This window comes from Epinephelus fuscoguttatus, linkage group LG17 (assembly GCF_011397635.1).
Source record: "Epinephelus fuscoguttatus linkage group LG17, E.fuscoguttatus.final_Chr_v1".
In the NCBI taxonomy this organism is placed as follows: Eukaryota; Metazoa; Chordata; class Actinopteri; order Perciformes; family Serranidae; genus Epinephelus; species Epinephelus fuscoguttatus.
In genome coordinates, this window is record NC_064768.1 from 41,866,102 (window position 1) to 41,884,168 (window position 18,067).

The following is an 18,067-nucleotide window of genomic DNA, read 5'->3' on the forward strand; positions in this document are numbered from 1 at the left end:
GCTGGAGGTGAAGTTATTGTAAAACTGGGACAAGCAGACAGAGCTCAGAAGCTTTGATGCACTCGGTCCGCCATCTTGCCAAGTGTGTTTACTCTTTATTTGCCATTTGCATTCATAAAATTCAGTAATAGATATTACCCAACACGTTGCACATTACCCGTATTTATTGAATATCTAAGATACCTGTCTTTAATACGGTTAAGTTTTGCAGGGATCTTGGCTATAAAACCTACACTCAGCTGTTTAAATCTTGTGTTTGTCCTATTTTAGATTATGGTGCAGGAGTTTGGGGTTATGGAAAACGTATAAAGTGTGAAGCGGTACAGAACAGAGCCATGCGTTGTTTTCTGGGTGTGCATAAATTGGCCCCAGTACTTGCATTATGCAGTGACATGGGTTGGGAGCCATGTGAGGTGAAGCATGGGGGTGACATGGTGCGACTGTGGAACAGGTTGATCAATATGCCTGATAATAGACTTACTAAAAAAAAATTTTATGCCATCTCTTAAACAATTATTCTTGGGCCAAGCAGCTTGAAAAATGATTTGGTATGGCTGGTCTTCAATATGTATATAGAAATAAATTGTCTTGTTCTGTCAGTCAAATTAAAAGAGTATTATTTGAAAATTATGAACAAAAATGGTCAGAAGAAGTTCAGTGTAAACCAAAACTGAGAACATATCGTCTGATCAAAGGTAATTATGGCCCAGAGCACTATGTCACCCTCAACCTATCCAGAGCTCAGAGGTCAGTTTGTGCCCAGCTGAGGTGTGGTATTCTGCCTCTGGCCCCAGAAACTGGACGTTTCCATTTGATCCCTGAGGAAGACCGAAAGTGTTGTTTGTGTGATTTGGGAGAGATTGAAAATGAATTTAATTTTTTGTTTTACTGTCCTTTGTATCACGACCATAGGCAAAAGCTTTTCTGTAAAATTTTATCTGAAGATGGACAGGATTTGTTTTCAATGTCTGATGAAGGCAGACTCCACTATTTATTTTCAGAAAAGATATTCCTATTAGCTAAGTTCATCCAAAATGCATACGAGCAGCGTAGGAGTACACTATATGTGTGAAACACTATTACCACCTAACATTAATATGTATGTAGGTGAGAAATGTCCATGGGTATATATATGTATGTATGTGTGTATTTATATGTATATAGTATATATATAGATATAGTCTACATTTAATAAACTGTTGAAAGTTTGCAGTCTAATTTTCCTCTCCTCTCTTCTACCGGCGATGGAGCAGCCGACAACTCTCTCGCGTGGCTCCTGATGATACTGGCTCTATATAGATGACGTATATGACTGTATATTGTATGTGTGTGTCTTACAAATTTGCAAACACCGATCCTCTGCGAAATCGAATGAATGATTGTCAGTGTGTTAAAAAATGTGGAGGACTGTTTCCCAGTGGCCGTAAAGCTTTGTTACATGTACATAAAGGACATGATCGGAATAGATTATTGACATGAAATGAAGACCAATGAGATGAATGTATATTCTTGTAATCGATTTTCATGAATGATTTGTTTTGCAGAAAACTTCAAAAAAGTAAAACCAGGTAAAAAGTGTGACTGTTCTTTTTACCATGAAACCTATATTTGTCAGAGACATGTTGCCTTGAGTGTCACAAACATTGTGTTAGTGCCAAAAATTTAATTTATTATAACAGTACAAACTGATTCAAAGGACATGAATATTTACAGATCATGAATGCAGGGTGAGTGCAAGTGCAGATATTAACATACAAACAATACAACAGATTATCTTTTGTGTCACATCTTCATCTGAGAGCTGAAGATGAAGATAAATGTAGTGGAGTGGAAATATAAAGTAGCATCAAACAGAAATGCTCAAGTAAAATACAGGTACCTCAGAACTGTACTTAAGTAAAGTACTTGAGTAAATGTACTTAGTTACTTTCCAGCACTGTATTTGACCCTGAACAGTATGTGAGGCTTAACTTACAACTCCGACACCATGTTTGGAAGCAAACACTCTTTATAAAATGTGTCAATGTTAAGAGCCCATGTGGGATCTTTGAGCACTGGCAGGATGACAAGGTCCATACAATTAGGTGACAACTGTTAGCTCCAGTCAGATGTAGGTTGCCCTGAATCTGATTCCAGTAGTTACGGAGTTGTTTCAGCGTCAGGGAACCAGTTTCTTCATCCAACTCCAGGAGGAAGTCCCTACTCTCTGCTGCTTGTAGGATGGTCTTGGCTCTGGCTGACCACAGACATGTCACCTCTATAACGCAATCGTCAGTTAAAGTAACATCATAAAGTTGCAGTGTTGTTTCAACACATTCAGAAGGTATAAAAGTAACAAAAAATTGAACTCATCCAAGGGTAAGACTAAAAAATAAACAAATAAAAAACTGAAACACCTGGAGTAACAAAGATAAGTTTCATTCTAGTGTTTGAAGATTTAAATACGTTGTGTGGATTTTTTTAGTAATTCTTGTCATAAATCGTAAACAGTTTTGATAGTAATGGTTGCCGACCCCTGGTCGATATGAATAATTTCGGTGTCATGATAAAGGTACATTTGTAGGATTTCTGCAGATGTGTCAGAGTTCATGGTAATGATGCACAGCATAAATGAAAAATTTCATTTCTGCCAAACAGAACTGTTACTTTTTAGTGTGAATACCATAAAATTTCAATTAGTAGGCAGATCTTAGCAGCTAACTAACGTTAGCTCAAGTGGGCAGTCAACAATCCGGTTTTATACATCCAAAGAACTTCTGTGAAAATCAACTGTTTAGCAACCAGGCCAGGCCTCTATTTGAGACAGGCCTTTAATTATCAAATTAAAGGCCTGTCTCAAATAGAGGGCTGGCCTGGCTGACACTTGGTTTCCTGCATCTGATCAGTTACACCTGCTGCGGTGTTGTCCATCCTGCTTCCTTTCTGACAAGCCGGGGATACTGGAGACTTGGAGCGGCACCTGGTACAGCTCTCTAATCCAGAGGCCACATTGGGCTCCTAAAAGGGACTGGACATTTAATTGGGACTAGGCTTTTAAATGAAATTTTATGGTATCCTGTTGGAATTATGTAGTTGCAGCCTATAACCTTGCGCATACCATATCACAACATCTGAACATTACTGGTGCCAAGGCTGATACTGTTTAAGTAGAGCAGAGGAAAGTTATAGAGGTTTTAGTCAAGGAATGTTGAGGTGGAATATCCATATTACCAAATGCACCCAAATTCAAGACCCATCTCAGATGATCCAAAAAACAAATTTGGGTCCATAGGTGGGGTTTTAGGGGAAAAGTGGCTCCTCTCCTCCATCCGTAGCTAATTAATGAAACAAAGGGGAGCTTATTTGTTGTGCCAGTCTTTGAAGCAGTTCCTTCTGGCATTAAAGCAGAGCGGGACCTGGCACTTCATGCAGTACACAGGTGTTTTCATCCTTTTGATACCAGCGTCCTGGCATCTCTTGCAGTACTTCCTGGATTCTGTACCATTGTCTCCAAAGTATGCAGGCATGCAGGCGGCTGGAGTTGACGTTGGTGGTGCTGAGTCTTTGGCATACCACAGCATTTCTGCAGCGAGCTTCTCCCTAAAGCGCTTCTGGGAGAGTGGCTTCTTCATGACGGGATCATTCTTCTTTTTGTGTAGTTCTTTGTGGAGCAGGAAGCTGTTGACCACAGCGATGTCCATAAAATGGTAAAAGAACCTCTTGTACCATTTCATGGTTTTGTGGTGCACGCTGTAGCAGCCGATCAAAGCATCGGACAGATCCACGCCACCCCTGTTGCGGTTGTACTCCACAATAGGATCGGGAATGGTTATGTTCTTGGTTTGCCACACGCTGGCCTCTTTGACTTTCCTCTGCACTGTCTGTCCGCTGAAGGCTTCGTGTACAGTTGAGCAAATGGTCACTTCACGTGTGTCCATCCATTTTACAAACAGGAGGTTGTTTTGGCGTATCCATCGCATATCTCCCCTTTCAGCGTTCTTTGGCAAGTCATTCTGGGTGGTCTTTGGAAAGCCAATCTGTTTTTTTCGGATTGTCCCACATGCTGCGATGTCTTGTCTGGACAGTTCCTTAAAGAGGGCGGTGCTGGAATAGAAACTGTCGACGAATAGTGTGTAGCCCCGACCAAGGAGAGGGAACGCCATAAGGTCCATGACTGAAGTGTAGTTCAAACCCTGGCCTGGACCATGCACACTCCTTCCCTCATAGACAAAGAAATTCCATGTGTAGGCCGTTAAAGAGTCCGCAAGCACAAATATTTTGTACCCCCACTTTGTGGGCTTGTCCTTCATGTATCGTGTCATACCTGTGCGAGCCCTGGACGCCACCATCCGTTCATCTATGGAAATATTCTGGTAAGGCTGGAACTGCACTTTGCAGGCGTTCACTATCTCGGTGTACAGTGGCTTGATCTTGAACAGTCGGTCATACTCTGCTGTGTTCTTCTTGCGGTCGTTCTCTTCGTCCTCTGCTGGATTGCTCAAGTGCAGGGACCATAAGATGGATTCAAAGCGATCCCGTCTCATGGTTTCGCCAGGGAATCTGAAGTTGAACGGCCATTCCTTTCTCCAGTAGTCCCCTCTGACATGTACTTTAACAAGTCCTGAGAAGATGATGATGGACAGGAAGATGTAGAAGTCGCTCACCGTCAGAGGTTTCCACACAAACTTCAACCCGGACTTCAGTCTTTTGGCAGCATTTGCGTTTGTGTTTTCAATGATGGTGCAGACGACGGAGTCACTAAAAAACAGCTGGAAGAGTGAAAGGGGAGACCATGAAGCGGCGGGGTCGAGGGTGGGGCCAGGTTCCCTGACAGGTATGAACCTGAGTGGGTCGGGTCTTTTATCTTTCTCCTCCTTGTTATGCCACCGAGCTTCTTCCCCCTCCTCCTCCTCTTCTCTCGCTCTAAAGGCGGCGGACCCATCTCGATGGCGCTTCATTGGATGTTGTGATGTTGTTGATGACCCTGTTGTGAAGTCATCGTCCTCATCATCATCATCTTCATCTTCACTGTGAAAAAAGACAGAGGAAAAAAAGGTCAAGACTGAAACAGGTAATAACATAAGTGTGTATGTATGTGTACGTCTCTAGCTGTTATATGTATTCTATGTATATTTATTGTCTGCAAGGCAGCTACTACTACTACGCACTTGAGTCCATGACAAATTTCCCCTAGGGGACTATAAAGCATATTCTGATCTATTCTAATGGTCATAGACATATATATATGTAGACGCGACAATGACTCTGTCAGCCCATTGCAGCAATATGTCAGCAGCGCCGCCATATTGGAGAGGGCAAGACTTACCTGTACACAAATGAGAGTAAACAGGAGCTGCAGTTTTCTTGTTTTTGGAAACAAAAATTTTGTCTCCTGTAAATTATAATCTCAATATTTAGGCTATAATTACTGCTGGATCAGCACGCCTGTGTTCCTTCCATTCCAGTGATTCACTTTGAGAAGACTATAAATTTAGCCGCCAAACTTCTGCTGTCACGGTGGTGTGGTGGTTAGCACTCTCGCCTCACAGCAACAGCGTTCCCGGTTCGATCCCGGGTATGGGAGCCCTTCTGTGCGGAGTTTGCATGTTCTCCCCGTGTCAGCGTGGGTTCTCTCCGGGCACTCCGGCTTCCTCCCACAGTCCAAAGACATGCAGGTTAATTGGTGACTCTAAATTGTCCGTAGGTGTGAATGTGAGTGTGAATGGTTGTCTGTCTCTATGTGTCAGCCCTGTGATAGTCTGGTGACCTGTCCAGGGTGAACCCTGCCTCTCACCCAGTGTCAGCTGGGATAGGCTCCAGCCCCCTGCGACCCTCAAGAGGATGAAGCGGTTAGAAGATGAAGATGAATGAACTTCTGCTGTCATGTAAACTTTTCTGAGTCGTGATGCATCCTGAATGGAAGTTTTAGTGAAAGTTACACATAATGACACAACGTTACACAGTGACAGACACTGACTCATACACAGGCGCTGTTTTTGGCATTGCTAAAGGCCAAGATAACCTAAAAGAGTGGTTCCCAACTGGTGGGTCACAGTCCAAAAGTGGATCGCGGGTCCATTCTGAACTGAAGTACAGTCAGGGACTAAGAGACAGCTATTTGACAGATGGTGCTTCTCAAAGTTGAGGAGGGATCCTTAAACAGCTTAATCTCAAGGAGGCTATGTCATCGAATCCCATCAAAGGACTGTTCCAACCTCAAGGATCCTTTGAATTCTACAGAGGACCGAGTCCTTTCTTCACAGAATCTTCATGGATGCATGTTTGTACCCTCAACGGGCATGGCATACCCACACTACTTTGTACATGATTTGCTAGAATTAAAGGCAGGGCCTCGTCAATGATGCAAACCTGGGCACTTGCTAGCCTGTTCAAGTGTGTGTTCATTAAATGCTTGGAGGGAGTGTTGCCTGACCTCTGTAGAACCTGACTTGGAAGAATCCATCCAGCCAAACCCAAGTGTGACTAACTGTGTGGACCTTGAACAATGGCAACGGTGAAATCTGGACCCTGCGGTTGGACCAGTTGGGAACCACTGATTCATAAGTTTGTTAAGGGAAATTATGTACAGAATACAAGCTGGTAAATTTCCACAGTTCTAAACGTTAAGAGACAAAACAAGACGAAACCAAACGATTTTAGATAATTGAAGAATGGCGCATTGCAAACAGTTGTTTGTTTCAAATAGTCTCATTGCGAATCTCTAGTCTGACTGAACTTCAAAGGATAGTGCACCCAAAAATGTAAATTCAGCCATTATCTACTCACCCATATGCCGAGGGAGGCTCAGGTGAAGTTTTAGAGTCCTCACATCACTTGCAGAGATCCAAGGGGAGAGGAGGTAGCAACACAACTCCGCCTAATCGAGGCTGATGGCGCCCCAGATTCAAACGTCCAAAAACACATCATTGAAACCACAAAATATCTCCATACTGCTCGTCCGTAGGTGGAGTTGTGTTTCTACCTCCTCTCCCCTTGGATCTCCACAAGGGATGTGAGGACTTCACCTGAGCCTCCCTCGGCATATGGGTGAGTAGATAATGGCTGAATTTTCATGTTGGGTGCACTATCCCTTTAAGATATCAAAATAACAATATAGACATTACGTACTCCTCTGTCAGTGAATCACTGGTCTCTTTCCAGTTATCATCACTGTCATCAGTCTCAGCTTCAGAGGAGTCTCCGGTCTTGTCATCAGTATCTAATGGTAAATCTGGATCTGGATCTGAGTTCTTGGCTGGTTCTGGTCCTCCACAGTCTTCTCCATCAGCTTCTGTCTCCATCTGCTCTGCCTCTCTGCTCTCCTCAGTTGGACTCTGATGAAGTTCTGAGGACTGATGACCAGCACATTTATGTCTTTTGAGCTGCGAAAGCCGAGTGAACTTTCGCTCACAAACACTGCAGGTCAATAGTTTCTTCCGTATGTGGACCTGCATGTGTTGGGTCTGATGTTTCTTTTGAGAAAATCTTCTCCCACACTCGGAGCAGCTAAACTGTTTCTCTCCATTCCTGACAGGAAGTTCCTTATGTTTCAGAGAGTTTAAACATGACTGAGGTTTCCAGTCATCACCCTCGTCAATCTCAGGTTCAGAAAACTCTGAAGTCTCAGGGCTAGTCTTGTCCCAGTCATCAAGACTGACTTCGATCTCAGCAACTAAAGAACTGTCAGGCTTCTTGTCCTCAGTATCTGGTTTTAAATCTGGATCAGAGTCTCTGGGCACTGGTCGTACCCCTCCTCCGGGCGCTGGTTGTACTCCGCCTCCGGGCACTGGTCCTGGTCCTCCACAGTGGTGTCCCTCAGACTGAGGTTTCTCTTCATCATCTTCACTCTTCACAGGGACAGGAGTGAATGTGAACTTGGTGATATCAGCCTCCTCCAGCCCTTGAAGCTGCTCTCCCTCCTGACTGCTCCACAGTTCCTCCTCTTCCTCTTTAATGTGTGGGGGCTCTGGGTCCTCCTGGTCCACACTGGAGCTCCACTCCTGCTGCTCCTCCTTAACGGCGATCACATTCTTAACATCTGAAGGTAAAGCCAAAACACAGACAGACAGTCGTTAATGTATAATATACTACAAGTAATTGCGACCAAGCGATCTGATTGGTCAAAAAGACATTTGGAATGTGCTCAAATCAGCAGAACAGCACACCTGGCTTATAACAAAAAATGTTACTCCGCCAGTTCCATGGCAATGTAGTAACGGCCAGAGCAAAAACCTGAAGGCTACAAACCTGCTACAGGTAGAGTAGGGTAAAGTAAGGTAAGGTAAATATATTTTTAAAAAAGTCTCCAGGCACCCCCTGGAGTGCCTTCACGTGCCCCTATTTGAGAATCATTGCTTTAGATAACCATTTCTGGGGACATTTGCTTCTCCCTACGTACCAAAATATATGTATACATATGTCTACATATGTCATGAATATTTTGTGATTAAAATCGGAGCACATGTCGTTGGAAATGAAAACGTCTTACACTTTGTTTACTTCTGCGTTGAATTGACGCCATAGCTACGGCATAGGCTCCACATTGACGTAGAGCCTACCCTGTAACCTACGCCGTAGCGTGACGTGCGCCTCCCCAGAATTGTTACTATGCGTCACAGTGACGCAGACCTCCTGTCTGTCTCTGTGAGCTGAAACCATTTCCCTCAGTGGAAACAAAGCTTTGATTTACTTTAATTTCACAGATAAGAAACAATAAATTGTGAAGACAATAAAGCCTCCACTAAAATAGCATTTTAAGTCTTGTGTGTGATTTATCCTGGCTTCATATGAGCAGAGGAAATCTCTGCTAGCTGCTAGGCTAATTTATACAATGTAAAATGCCATAGGTTTGTGCTAATAACGTTAGCATGTTGTATTTGTGGGGAAAATGTGTCCAGATAAAGACAAGTGTTTGTCTGTGAATGCTGCGAGTTATAGTGAAGCTGAGTTGTGTTTGAGACTGTCTCTATTAAGCCATGTTTAATGTGTGTTTAACGTGTGTTTACTGTGTGTTTAAAGTGTTTCATGTGTGTTTAATTTGTGTTTAATGTGTGTTTACTGTGTGTTTAATGTGTGTGTTTAATGTGTGTTTACTGTGTGTTTAATGTGTGTTTAATGTGATTAATGTGTCTTTAATGTGTTTAATGTGTCTTTAATGTGTTTAATGTGTGTTTTGAATCAACTAAACTTTACAGCACTTCACACAACAATCTTCAGCTTACCCTGATGAGTGATGCAGTGTAAGGAGGTGTGATCACCATCTTCCTCCTCTTCCTCAAAAACAAGTTCCTCTTCATCCTCCTCCTCAAAATAAAAATCTTCGACTCCATCCTCCTCCTCTTCAGCAACTGGGCTCCAGTTCTCCCAGCTCCTCTGTCGGGCCTGAGTGAGCATGTCCCGTCCAGCGGCACAGGGCTGTCCCTCCTTGAAACAGGCGATGAGATCATCCTCACTGCCGTCACTTTTCACAGACAATCCACAAACTTTGAAAGACTCTCTTATCATGTCTGTGTCCAGTTTGTCCCATGCTGCGACCACCCAGTCCACCAGCAGGCGGCGGGCGGGAGGTTTAAGGTCCCCCCCTGCCGTGTACTCCTTCTGGTAGTCCCCGGCCATCCAGCGATCGTAGGCGTCGTGCAGATTCTGCTTCAAGGGCTGGTTCCACATCACGTTGTGGGCTTGGACGTATTCGGTGCAGCCTCTTGGGATCACTGCTGGTGTGATGTTGAAGTCATGTTTCAGTTTGGCGGTGACGCTAATGTGGGACCGTTGGGAGTCCCACACCAGGAGGCGGGGCGTGGCATTGGATTTCCCCACCACAGTCTCCAGCCAGTCCGACACAAGAGCGTCATTGATCCAGCCGTTCGGTGACGTGTTGATCACCGCGCCAGAGATCTGCCGCCGCATCGCCTCCTCATCGCCGTCTGCCCCTCTGAAGACAATAAAAGGCTTCAATTTAGTGCCGTCTGCCTTGGCGGCGAGGACGATGGTGAGCTGGCTCCTCTCCTGTCCCTGTACTCCTTGTGTCGGAGACGATGCGTCAAACCAAGCTACGGTCTCATCCATTGTGATGATGTCCTCCTCTAAAATCCTCTTAGCGCTCACCGTCTTCCCGACATAGTCCACAAACCAAACGAGTTTCTCAGTGAGCAGGTTCGGGTCTTCCTGGGTCACAGCACTGCGACGTCGAAGTGACAGGTTGTAGCGCTTTAGGAATTTTTGTAGCCAGCCCGTGCTTGCCACAAACCTGCTGCCTCCGTCACTCACCGTCGGGTAGATCTCTAACGCTTTGTTCTTGATCATGTCCGCCGATACCGCCTGGCGTCTGTCTCGCATGGCGTGAATCCACTCCGAGAGCCGTCTCTCCAGCTCCACGCTCAGCTTTTTCCTCCCATCTCTGCTCAGCCGTGCTCTCCCCTCATCAGCCGACCGCAGCTCGGCCCTCTGTTTCCTCCAGTACCGGATCCTCTTAGAGTCGATGTTGAAGAACCTCGCAGCTTGTTCTCCAGAAGTTTCCTCTGCATACTGTAGAACCGTCTCTTTGAATCGGAGGTCAAACTTCCGCCTGACCGCCATTGTCCTCACGTCCTCTGAGAAACTTAAAACAAGGTTCTTAATGTCCAGGAGTAGAAAAAGATGTGTTAGCAGGAGCTAGCTGCGGCTAACGTTAGCTTAGCTCGGACAACATTAGCTGTAAACCTGTTTCCGACAGGAAAAAGAAAATAAATCCGATATTTGAAGCTTTGTTTCCGCTTTTAAAAAAACGAATCCAGCAGTTTCTGACGTTACTATTTCATCAGATAACGAAAGTTTTACTGCACCGTGCTCACCACACGCTAACAACAAACAATAAGTTCCGGGGACGGAAGTGTTTTGGGGTCGTGCCAACGACTTCCGGGTAAATGTTCGGACATCATTTCGGCTCCTTTTTGTTGTTAAACAATTTAGTAGCTGTTATCGTGCCACTAAACAAATATACTAACAATATTTTACATTAAAATATCCATTATTTACAGCAAAATGCGTAAAGTTTCACCGAAATCTCCAGACGTTAGTTTAGCATGCTAATCGGAAGCACTTCTTCTTCTTCTTCTTTTGATTTTTATTGGCGCACTACCGCCACTCGCTGATCTAACATTACTTTCTCTGGGTATGTCCAGAAAACATTAGGACATTCATTAATGAATTTCTAAATAAATAAAAATAATGAATAGATAAAAAGAAATTGAAAAATAAATACAAAAATATAAATAATAAAAATGACAATAAAAGGTATAATATAATATAATAATGATAAAACGCCGGAAGTAGACTGATGTGGATAAATAAGAATATTGTTCAGTTCAATTCATAATTTATTCACAAAGACAGATTAGGACAAATACATGTACAATTAATAAATACTGGAGACCAGTCCAGTACATGGCAGTAACCAAAGAAGAAGAAGAAGAAGTTAATTTGTAAATTTCTTTTTTAATTTTTGCTGATTTTACTTTTTTCTTAAATACTTTTTGGCTTTTTTTTTCTTTAAACATGTTTGGCGATTTTTTTCTTTCAAAATTTGTGGTTGATTTTTTTTCTCGAAAAAAGATTGCTTTTTTTCTTTAACAATGTTTGGCAGTTTATTCTTCTTGTTTAATTTGGGTTTTTGTTTGTTAATGGTTTTGTTGCAAAAAACAAAACAAATGTAAATGAGACCAAAAAAGGGTCAGGTGGAAAGTGCGACTTTTGCCCTGATAAACTGAGAATTAAAAAAGTAAAATGTGAGGTGTAAGGAAAAATATTTATAACTTCAGGGAGGGGGGGGGGGAAAGCCACCCCCTCCTCTGATAAGTAAACAACAGTCCCTAATTAAATATTCTAAAACGTGTATGACATTAGAAAACAAATTAAATTCAAAACAATGATCATTAATGATTTTAAAAGTACAATAAAAAAATCTTCATTATCATATTTGATACACAAATTTGACACTTACTTCCGACGTGTTTCTCTGAATAAACCTATGCCTACGATCTGGACTTTTATTTTGAAGGAGAGCAGCTGAGCTGCCCCGGAAGCTCTACTCTTTCCTGTGGCTAACTTGACAGTGTTTGAACAAGATGGCGTCGAGCAGAAACGTCTGTTAGCAGAGTGTCTTTGTTGTGTTTTTAAAGTGTGAAGATGTGTAAAGTCCAAATGCTGAGAGCGTTGGTGAAGCAGCGACTAACTGCGGCTGCTGAAGAGATATTTGGGCTGTTTGAAAGAACGATAGCAGAGTACGAGGAGCAACTTTGTCGCTCAAAAGAGGAGAACGAGCGACAACGGAAACTACTGGACGCTGTTTACAACGGAGCAGGTTCGTTCATTAAACCTTCAGTGAATGTGTTTCTTCTCCTCAGGTGTGTCGGAGGGATGTTATTAAAGTAAACATAAAAATGGAGGTGAATTGAAAAACATGGCGGTAAACACGGAAACGTGGTCGTAGTGGCGTCATTTCGACATTACGAGTCATCAGGCTCTTTCGAGATGAACTTCGCCTGGAAAGTGACAGAGGAGAGCAGGCGGCTGCAGCAGGAGGCGGTGACAACACGCTGCGCTCAAGTCAGACAGTTTATCATATAGTGTTCTTGTTCTCTATTGTTTAGGAATAGAGATTGTTCTCTATATTCTTCTAGTACTTGAGATGTTCTACTTTTTATAGCACTTGTTCTTGTTACATTGTGTTTTTCTGTTTTTTCTATTAATGCCAGGGGGCTGAGGCAGAATTTCAAATGGAAAGCTTTATTTTTATTTGCAAAGCAGCAAAAAACCGACTTTTCTTTTTTTCAAGAGACACATTCAGTTAAGAACGATGCACAGTTATGGAAAGCACAGTGGGGCAATAACATTTGGTTATCGCATGTCTCAGAAAGAGCAGTAGGTGCTGCTATTTTGAAGAACTCCTTCAATGGGGACATTTTACATTCTGAAGGTGATCCTAAAGGTCATTTCTTTATTTTGATCATTAATATCAATGATAGTGTAATCTTGCTAGTTAACTTGTATGGATACAACTCAAAAGTGTGAAAACAATTGCTTGATATTTTAGAATCTCGCTTTTTACATTGGCTTTCTAAATATCCAAACGCAATGATAGTGATGGGAGGGGACTTTAATATTGCTCTGGATGGTCTTCAAGATAGGTGGCCTCCGCGAGCCAAGTATTCTATGGCCTCTAATTTGCTACAGTTTATGCATAAATTCAACATAACTGATATATGGAGAGATAAAAATCCTGATGTGAGTTCTTATACTTGGAGCAATAAAGCACGTACTAGTTTATCACACATAGACTTTTGGTTGGTTTCCAATTGTTTTGATAGCAATGTCATCAATATCAAAATTCTCACTACTCCTCAGATCACAGAGCAATTTCAATACAAATCTCTCTAAATCCTAATATTCACCATAGAGGTTCATACTGGAAACTGAACAGCTCTATTCTAAAACATGATACTGTGACTAAAACTGTCCAATTGTTAATTGAATGCTTTTGGCATAAATCTTTATTAGACAATAAATTTTGTAGTAATTGGGAACTTTTAAAGTTCGAATTATCAAAATTGTTGAGAGCATATGGAAGTAAGGCTAAAAAAGCTGAAGTCCATGGTCCGTCATGTCCACATCGGTGGGTACCGCACCTCTTGCCACCCAGGTGCCCTCGTTAAGGATATTAACACCTCTGCCTTACAGCAGCTACGTCAGTGCCTGTCTGTCTCCACGGTCGTGGTGCACACGGGCTCAAATGACCTGAAGCAGCAGATGTCTGAGAGACTTAAAGTGGATTTTGTCTCCCTCATTGACAGTGTTTTGAACACAAACAAACAGTGCATCATTTCAGGCCCACTGCCATCCCCCCGCTTTGGGGACGTAAAGTTCAGCCGACTCAGACAACTACACATCTGGCTTAAGGGATACTGCTGCAACAGAGGCATCCCCTATGTGGAAAATTTCACTACCTTCTACAACAGGGCTGAACTCTTTAAACATGACCACCTCCATCCAAACAACACTGGATCTCATCTGTTATCTACAAACATTGAACTCACACTGCGCTCCTGCAAAGCCTTCATCCTTTGATGTACTGTAAGTCCTGCACCTGCATCTCATATTGCAGTAGTCATTAACAATAGACCAAAGTCCAATAACAAGCAAATGAGAAAATCTCAGAGATCTAGCTGTCTTGTACATGTCAAACCTGCTCTATCCGAACCTGCCAAATCTCTCCCTGCACTCTTAAACTTGCACTGCTTAATGTTAGATCTCTAGCTAAAAAGACTTTCTTAGTTAATGACATTATCACTTCTCATAAACTGGACTATATCCTACTAACAGAAAGCTGGCTTCATTAAACTGGTAATACGGAACTTACTGAAACATCTCCTGGTAACTACAAATTTGTACATTGCACACGGATCAATAGAAAGGGATGGGGGGTTGCTGTCATATATAATGACCTATTTAAGTGTAAATCTGTGTCTTTTGGCAATTTCCCGAGTTTTGAATACTTAGGGCTAATTATTCAATCAGTATCTCCTGTTGCACTACTTCCCACTGTCTACCATCCTCCTAAACTGAAACGGGTTTTTTTTTTTTTTTCAGAAGAATTTGGTGAACTGTTGTCTAAAATCACTATTGCTTTTGACTGCATTATTGTTTCAGGTGACTTCAGTATTCACGCTAATAACGGTAGCAACTCAGAAGCAAAACAATTAATCACTTTATCAGAGTCATTTGATTTTAGACATGTCACTGGCTCTGCCCATACTAAAGGTCATACACTTGACCTTCAGAATCAGAATAACTTATATTATTATATAATATTGTCCCCAGAGAGGAAATTTGTCTTGGACAGCAAGGCGGCTGTGGCTCACAATTTAGAATACAAACAACATTATTAGATATTCAACTTTCTACCTATAAACGTAGCCCATCACTTTGGAGATTTAACTCTCTTCTTTTGGCAGACAAAGAATTTTGCGAACTGATTTCAAAATCTATTGATGAGTTCTTGTCTTTCAATCAAAATGACTCCTCTTCATATTCATTGCTATGGGAGACACTTAAATGTTACCTGAGAGGTCAAATTATTTCTTACTCTGCTCTTTCTAATAAAAAGATTAATTCTAGGCTCAATGAACTTACATCTGCGATTAGTAACCTTGATCAAAGATATGCATTGAACCCTTCTCCGGAACTACTTAAGCAGCGTTTTGATTTGCAAGCAGAATTCGATCTCATTTCAACTAAAGAGGCAGAGCGCTTGTTACTACGCAGTCGTGGCTCATATTATGAACATGGCGACAAGGCAAGTCGTTTACTGGCACATCAGTTACGACGACAGGCCACTTCCCGTTTGATACCTAGTATTAAAAATACTTATGACACTATTACTACAGATCCTTTGGAAATGAATGCTACATTTAAATCATTTTACTCTTCATTATATAAATCTGAATTTCCTACAGACAACATTAAGATGAACGAATTTCTTCAGAACCTTTTGAACCCTGTCACTGATACTAATACTGCCAGACAACTGGACTCCCGTCTCTCCCTTGAAGAAGTATCAAATGCAATTAAAGCTATGCAATCTAACAAAGCCCCAGGCCCTGACGGGTTTCCGATTGAATTTTTCAAAACATTTATTGGTAAATTGGCACCACTACTTTTATCTTTATTCAGTGAATCCTTAGAAAGTGGTTCATTACCACCAACTTTGACACAAGCCACTATTGCTCTCCTTCTCAAAAGGGACAAAGATCCAACGTCCTGTGGTTCCTACAGACCATTATTTCTGCTTAATGCTGATGTAAAGGTGTTGGCTAAAGTAATTGCATCCCGTTTAGAGAATGTGCGTCCGCATATTATATCTGAAGAGCAAAATGGTTTTATAAAGGGACGTCAATTGTTTTTTAATACCCGTACACTTTTCAATATAATTTACTCAAAACATTCGGCTGAACTTCCTGAACTTGTTATTTCTTTAGATGCTGAAAAGGCATTCGATAGGGTAGAGTGGGAGTACCTGTTTGCAGTTTTGAAGAAATTGGGATTTGGTGATAAGTTTATTTCTGGGATTCGCCTCCTTTATTCGTCCCCTAAAGCCAGTGTCCTTACTAATGATATTTATTCTGATTAATTTGCTCTTGGACGTGGAAGTCGCCAAGTCCTTTGTCACCTTTGCTCTTTGCCATCGCTATTGAGCCTCTGTCTATTACATTAAGATCTTCCCCCTTATTCAAAGGAATCACCCGTAATGGAATTGAATATAAATTATTGCTGTATGCGGATGATTTATTATTGTATATAACCGATCCTACACTTTCTGTCCCTGCTGTTTTAAGTATTCTGGAGAACTTCAGCACCTTTTCAGGTTATATATTAAATTTGGGGAAAAGTGAGTGTTTTCCCATTAATCTTCAACAGTCAGATTTACCTTTTCATTTTAGTCCATCGGGGTTTAAATACCTAGGTATTAACGTGACTCGTTCTTTATCTAGCCTTGCATCTGCTAATTTCACTCCCCTTATCTCAAAGATTGCATACGATATTCAAAGATGGGGTAACCTCCCCCTTTCATTAATCGGCAAGATCAGTGTTGTTAAAATGAATATTTTACCAAAATTTCTATTTTTATTCCAGTCAATTCCACTTTTTCTGCCAAAATACTATTTTGACTCACTGGATAAGATAATTTGTTCTTTTATTTGGGGTGGGAAATCACCTAGGGTTCGTAACACTTTACTGCAGAGATGCAGACTTAGTGGAGGACTTGCATTACCTAATTTTCTAACGTACTATTGGGCTGCTCACATCAATAAACTTTGCTACTGGTTAAAATCTCCTGGATCCTCTTGGTGTAAATTGGAACTATCATCCTGTAGGGGATCATCTATACCTGCTCTACTTTATTCCTCCTTACCTACAAAACCTTCTCTATATACTGATAATCGAGTGGTTCTTAACACACTCAAGATCTGGTATCAATTTAGACGGCACTTTAAATTTGCAGCTGCATCTTCCTTGGGTCCTTTAAATAACAACCATTTATTTCCTCCATCACTTTCGGACTCGACATTTTCAGTATGGTATGACAAGGGTATTACACAATTCAAATATTTATATGTAGATTGTGTCTTTGATAGTTTTGCCAATTTGTCATCTCGCTACGGCCTCCCTGTTACTCATCTGTTTCGCTATTTTTAAACTCGCAATTTTGTTAGTAAGTGTTTCCCTAATTTCCCCTCTTTACCTCCAGAACAGTGGTGGGAAACCATGCTATCATTTGTTCCTCATCACAAAGGAATCATTTCAAAGTTGTATGATATTATCTTGGCTTTTAGCAATCACTCAAATGCTAAACTTAAGTGTACGTGGGAAGAGGAACTGGGAATACAAATACATGAGGAGTCCTGGGAACAGGCCATAGAGAGGATACAATCTACCACCTCTTGTGCTCGTCTTGGTCTTATTCAATTTAAGGTCTTATACAGGGTGCATTTCTCTAGACTCTAGTCTAGACTATCTGAAATGTATCCAGAAGTGGAAGACAAATGTGATAAATGCCATGGCTCTCCTTGTCACCTTAGCCACATGTTTTTTCTTTGTCGTGATCTGAAAGATTTCTGGGCGGGTTATTTTACTATTATGTCCACTGTTCTTGGGGTAAATCTCCAACCTTGCCCTCTGATTGCTATATTTGGGATTCCTGACCCCTCACTTGCACTTAACTCTACACAAAAGGACATTATAGCTTTCACATCCTTACTAGCAAGACGTTCCTCATTGTTGCATTGGAAGTCTGCTAAATATCCTTATATCTCCCGGTGGCTCAAAGACATCATGTTTTTTTTAAAACTTGAGAAAGTTAAATACACGTTGAGAGGATGTACAGTTAAATTTTTCCACAAATGGCAACCCTTTGTTTCCTATTTCACTAATTTAGAGGTACTGCCCAATTGAATGTGTGCCTGTTATAGTTGTACCTTTTTATATTGCATAAATAACCAGTAATATGTGTGTTGGTCATGATGAGCTGAGTGGGGGCATGGGTGGGGGGTTGTTC

The 18,067-nt window shown here is 41.7% G+C and overlaps 3 protein-coding genes across 10 annotated transcripts in view; 1 reads left to right on the forward strand and 2 right to left on the reverse strand.

Annotated features, from left to right (window-relative positions):
• The window catches only part of LOC125904848 (zinc finger protein 665-like), a 113,859-nt gene that overhangs the window by 51,367 nt on the left and 44,425 nt on the right, over positions 1-18,067 (reverse strand). The gene's annotated exons all lie outside the window — the stretch shown is intronic.
• Positions 1,638-11,666, reverse strand: LOC125904847 (uncharacterized). Its single transcript, XM_049602521.1, has 3 exons — positions 9,201-11,666; positions 7,108-8,017; positions 1,638-5,007 (listed from the first exon to the last, which is right to left on the reverse strand). Exons 1-3 carry the CDS (start codon positions 10,552-10,554, stop codon positions 3,339-3,341), a joined length of 3,933 nt encoding a protein of 1,310 aa, XP_049458478.1. The 5' UTR covers positions 10,555-11,666; the 3' UTR covers positions 1,638-3,338.
• LOC125904859 (zinc finger protein 835-like) overlaps positions 11,788-18,067 on the forward strand; it is a 111,012-nt gene continuing 104,732 nt past the window's right edge. For both annotated transcript variants that reach the window (XM_049602551.1, XM_049602548.1), the window contains exon 1: positions 11,788-12,316. In XM_049602551.1, the coding sequence (XP_049458508.1) occupies positions 12,142-12,316 (175 nt within the window). In that variant the 5' untranslated portion in view covers positions 11,788-12,141. The remainder of the gene's footprint in view (positions 12,317-18,067) is intronic.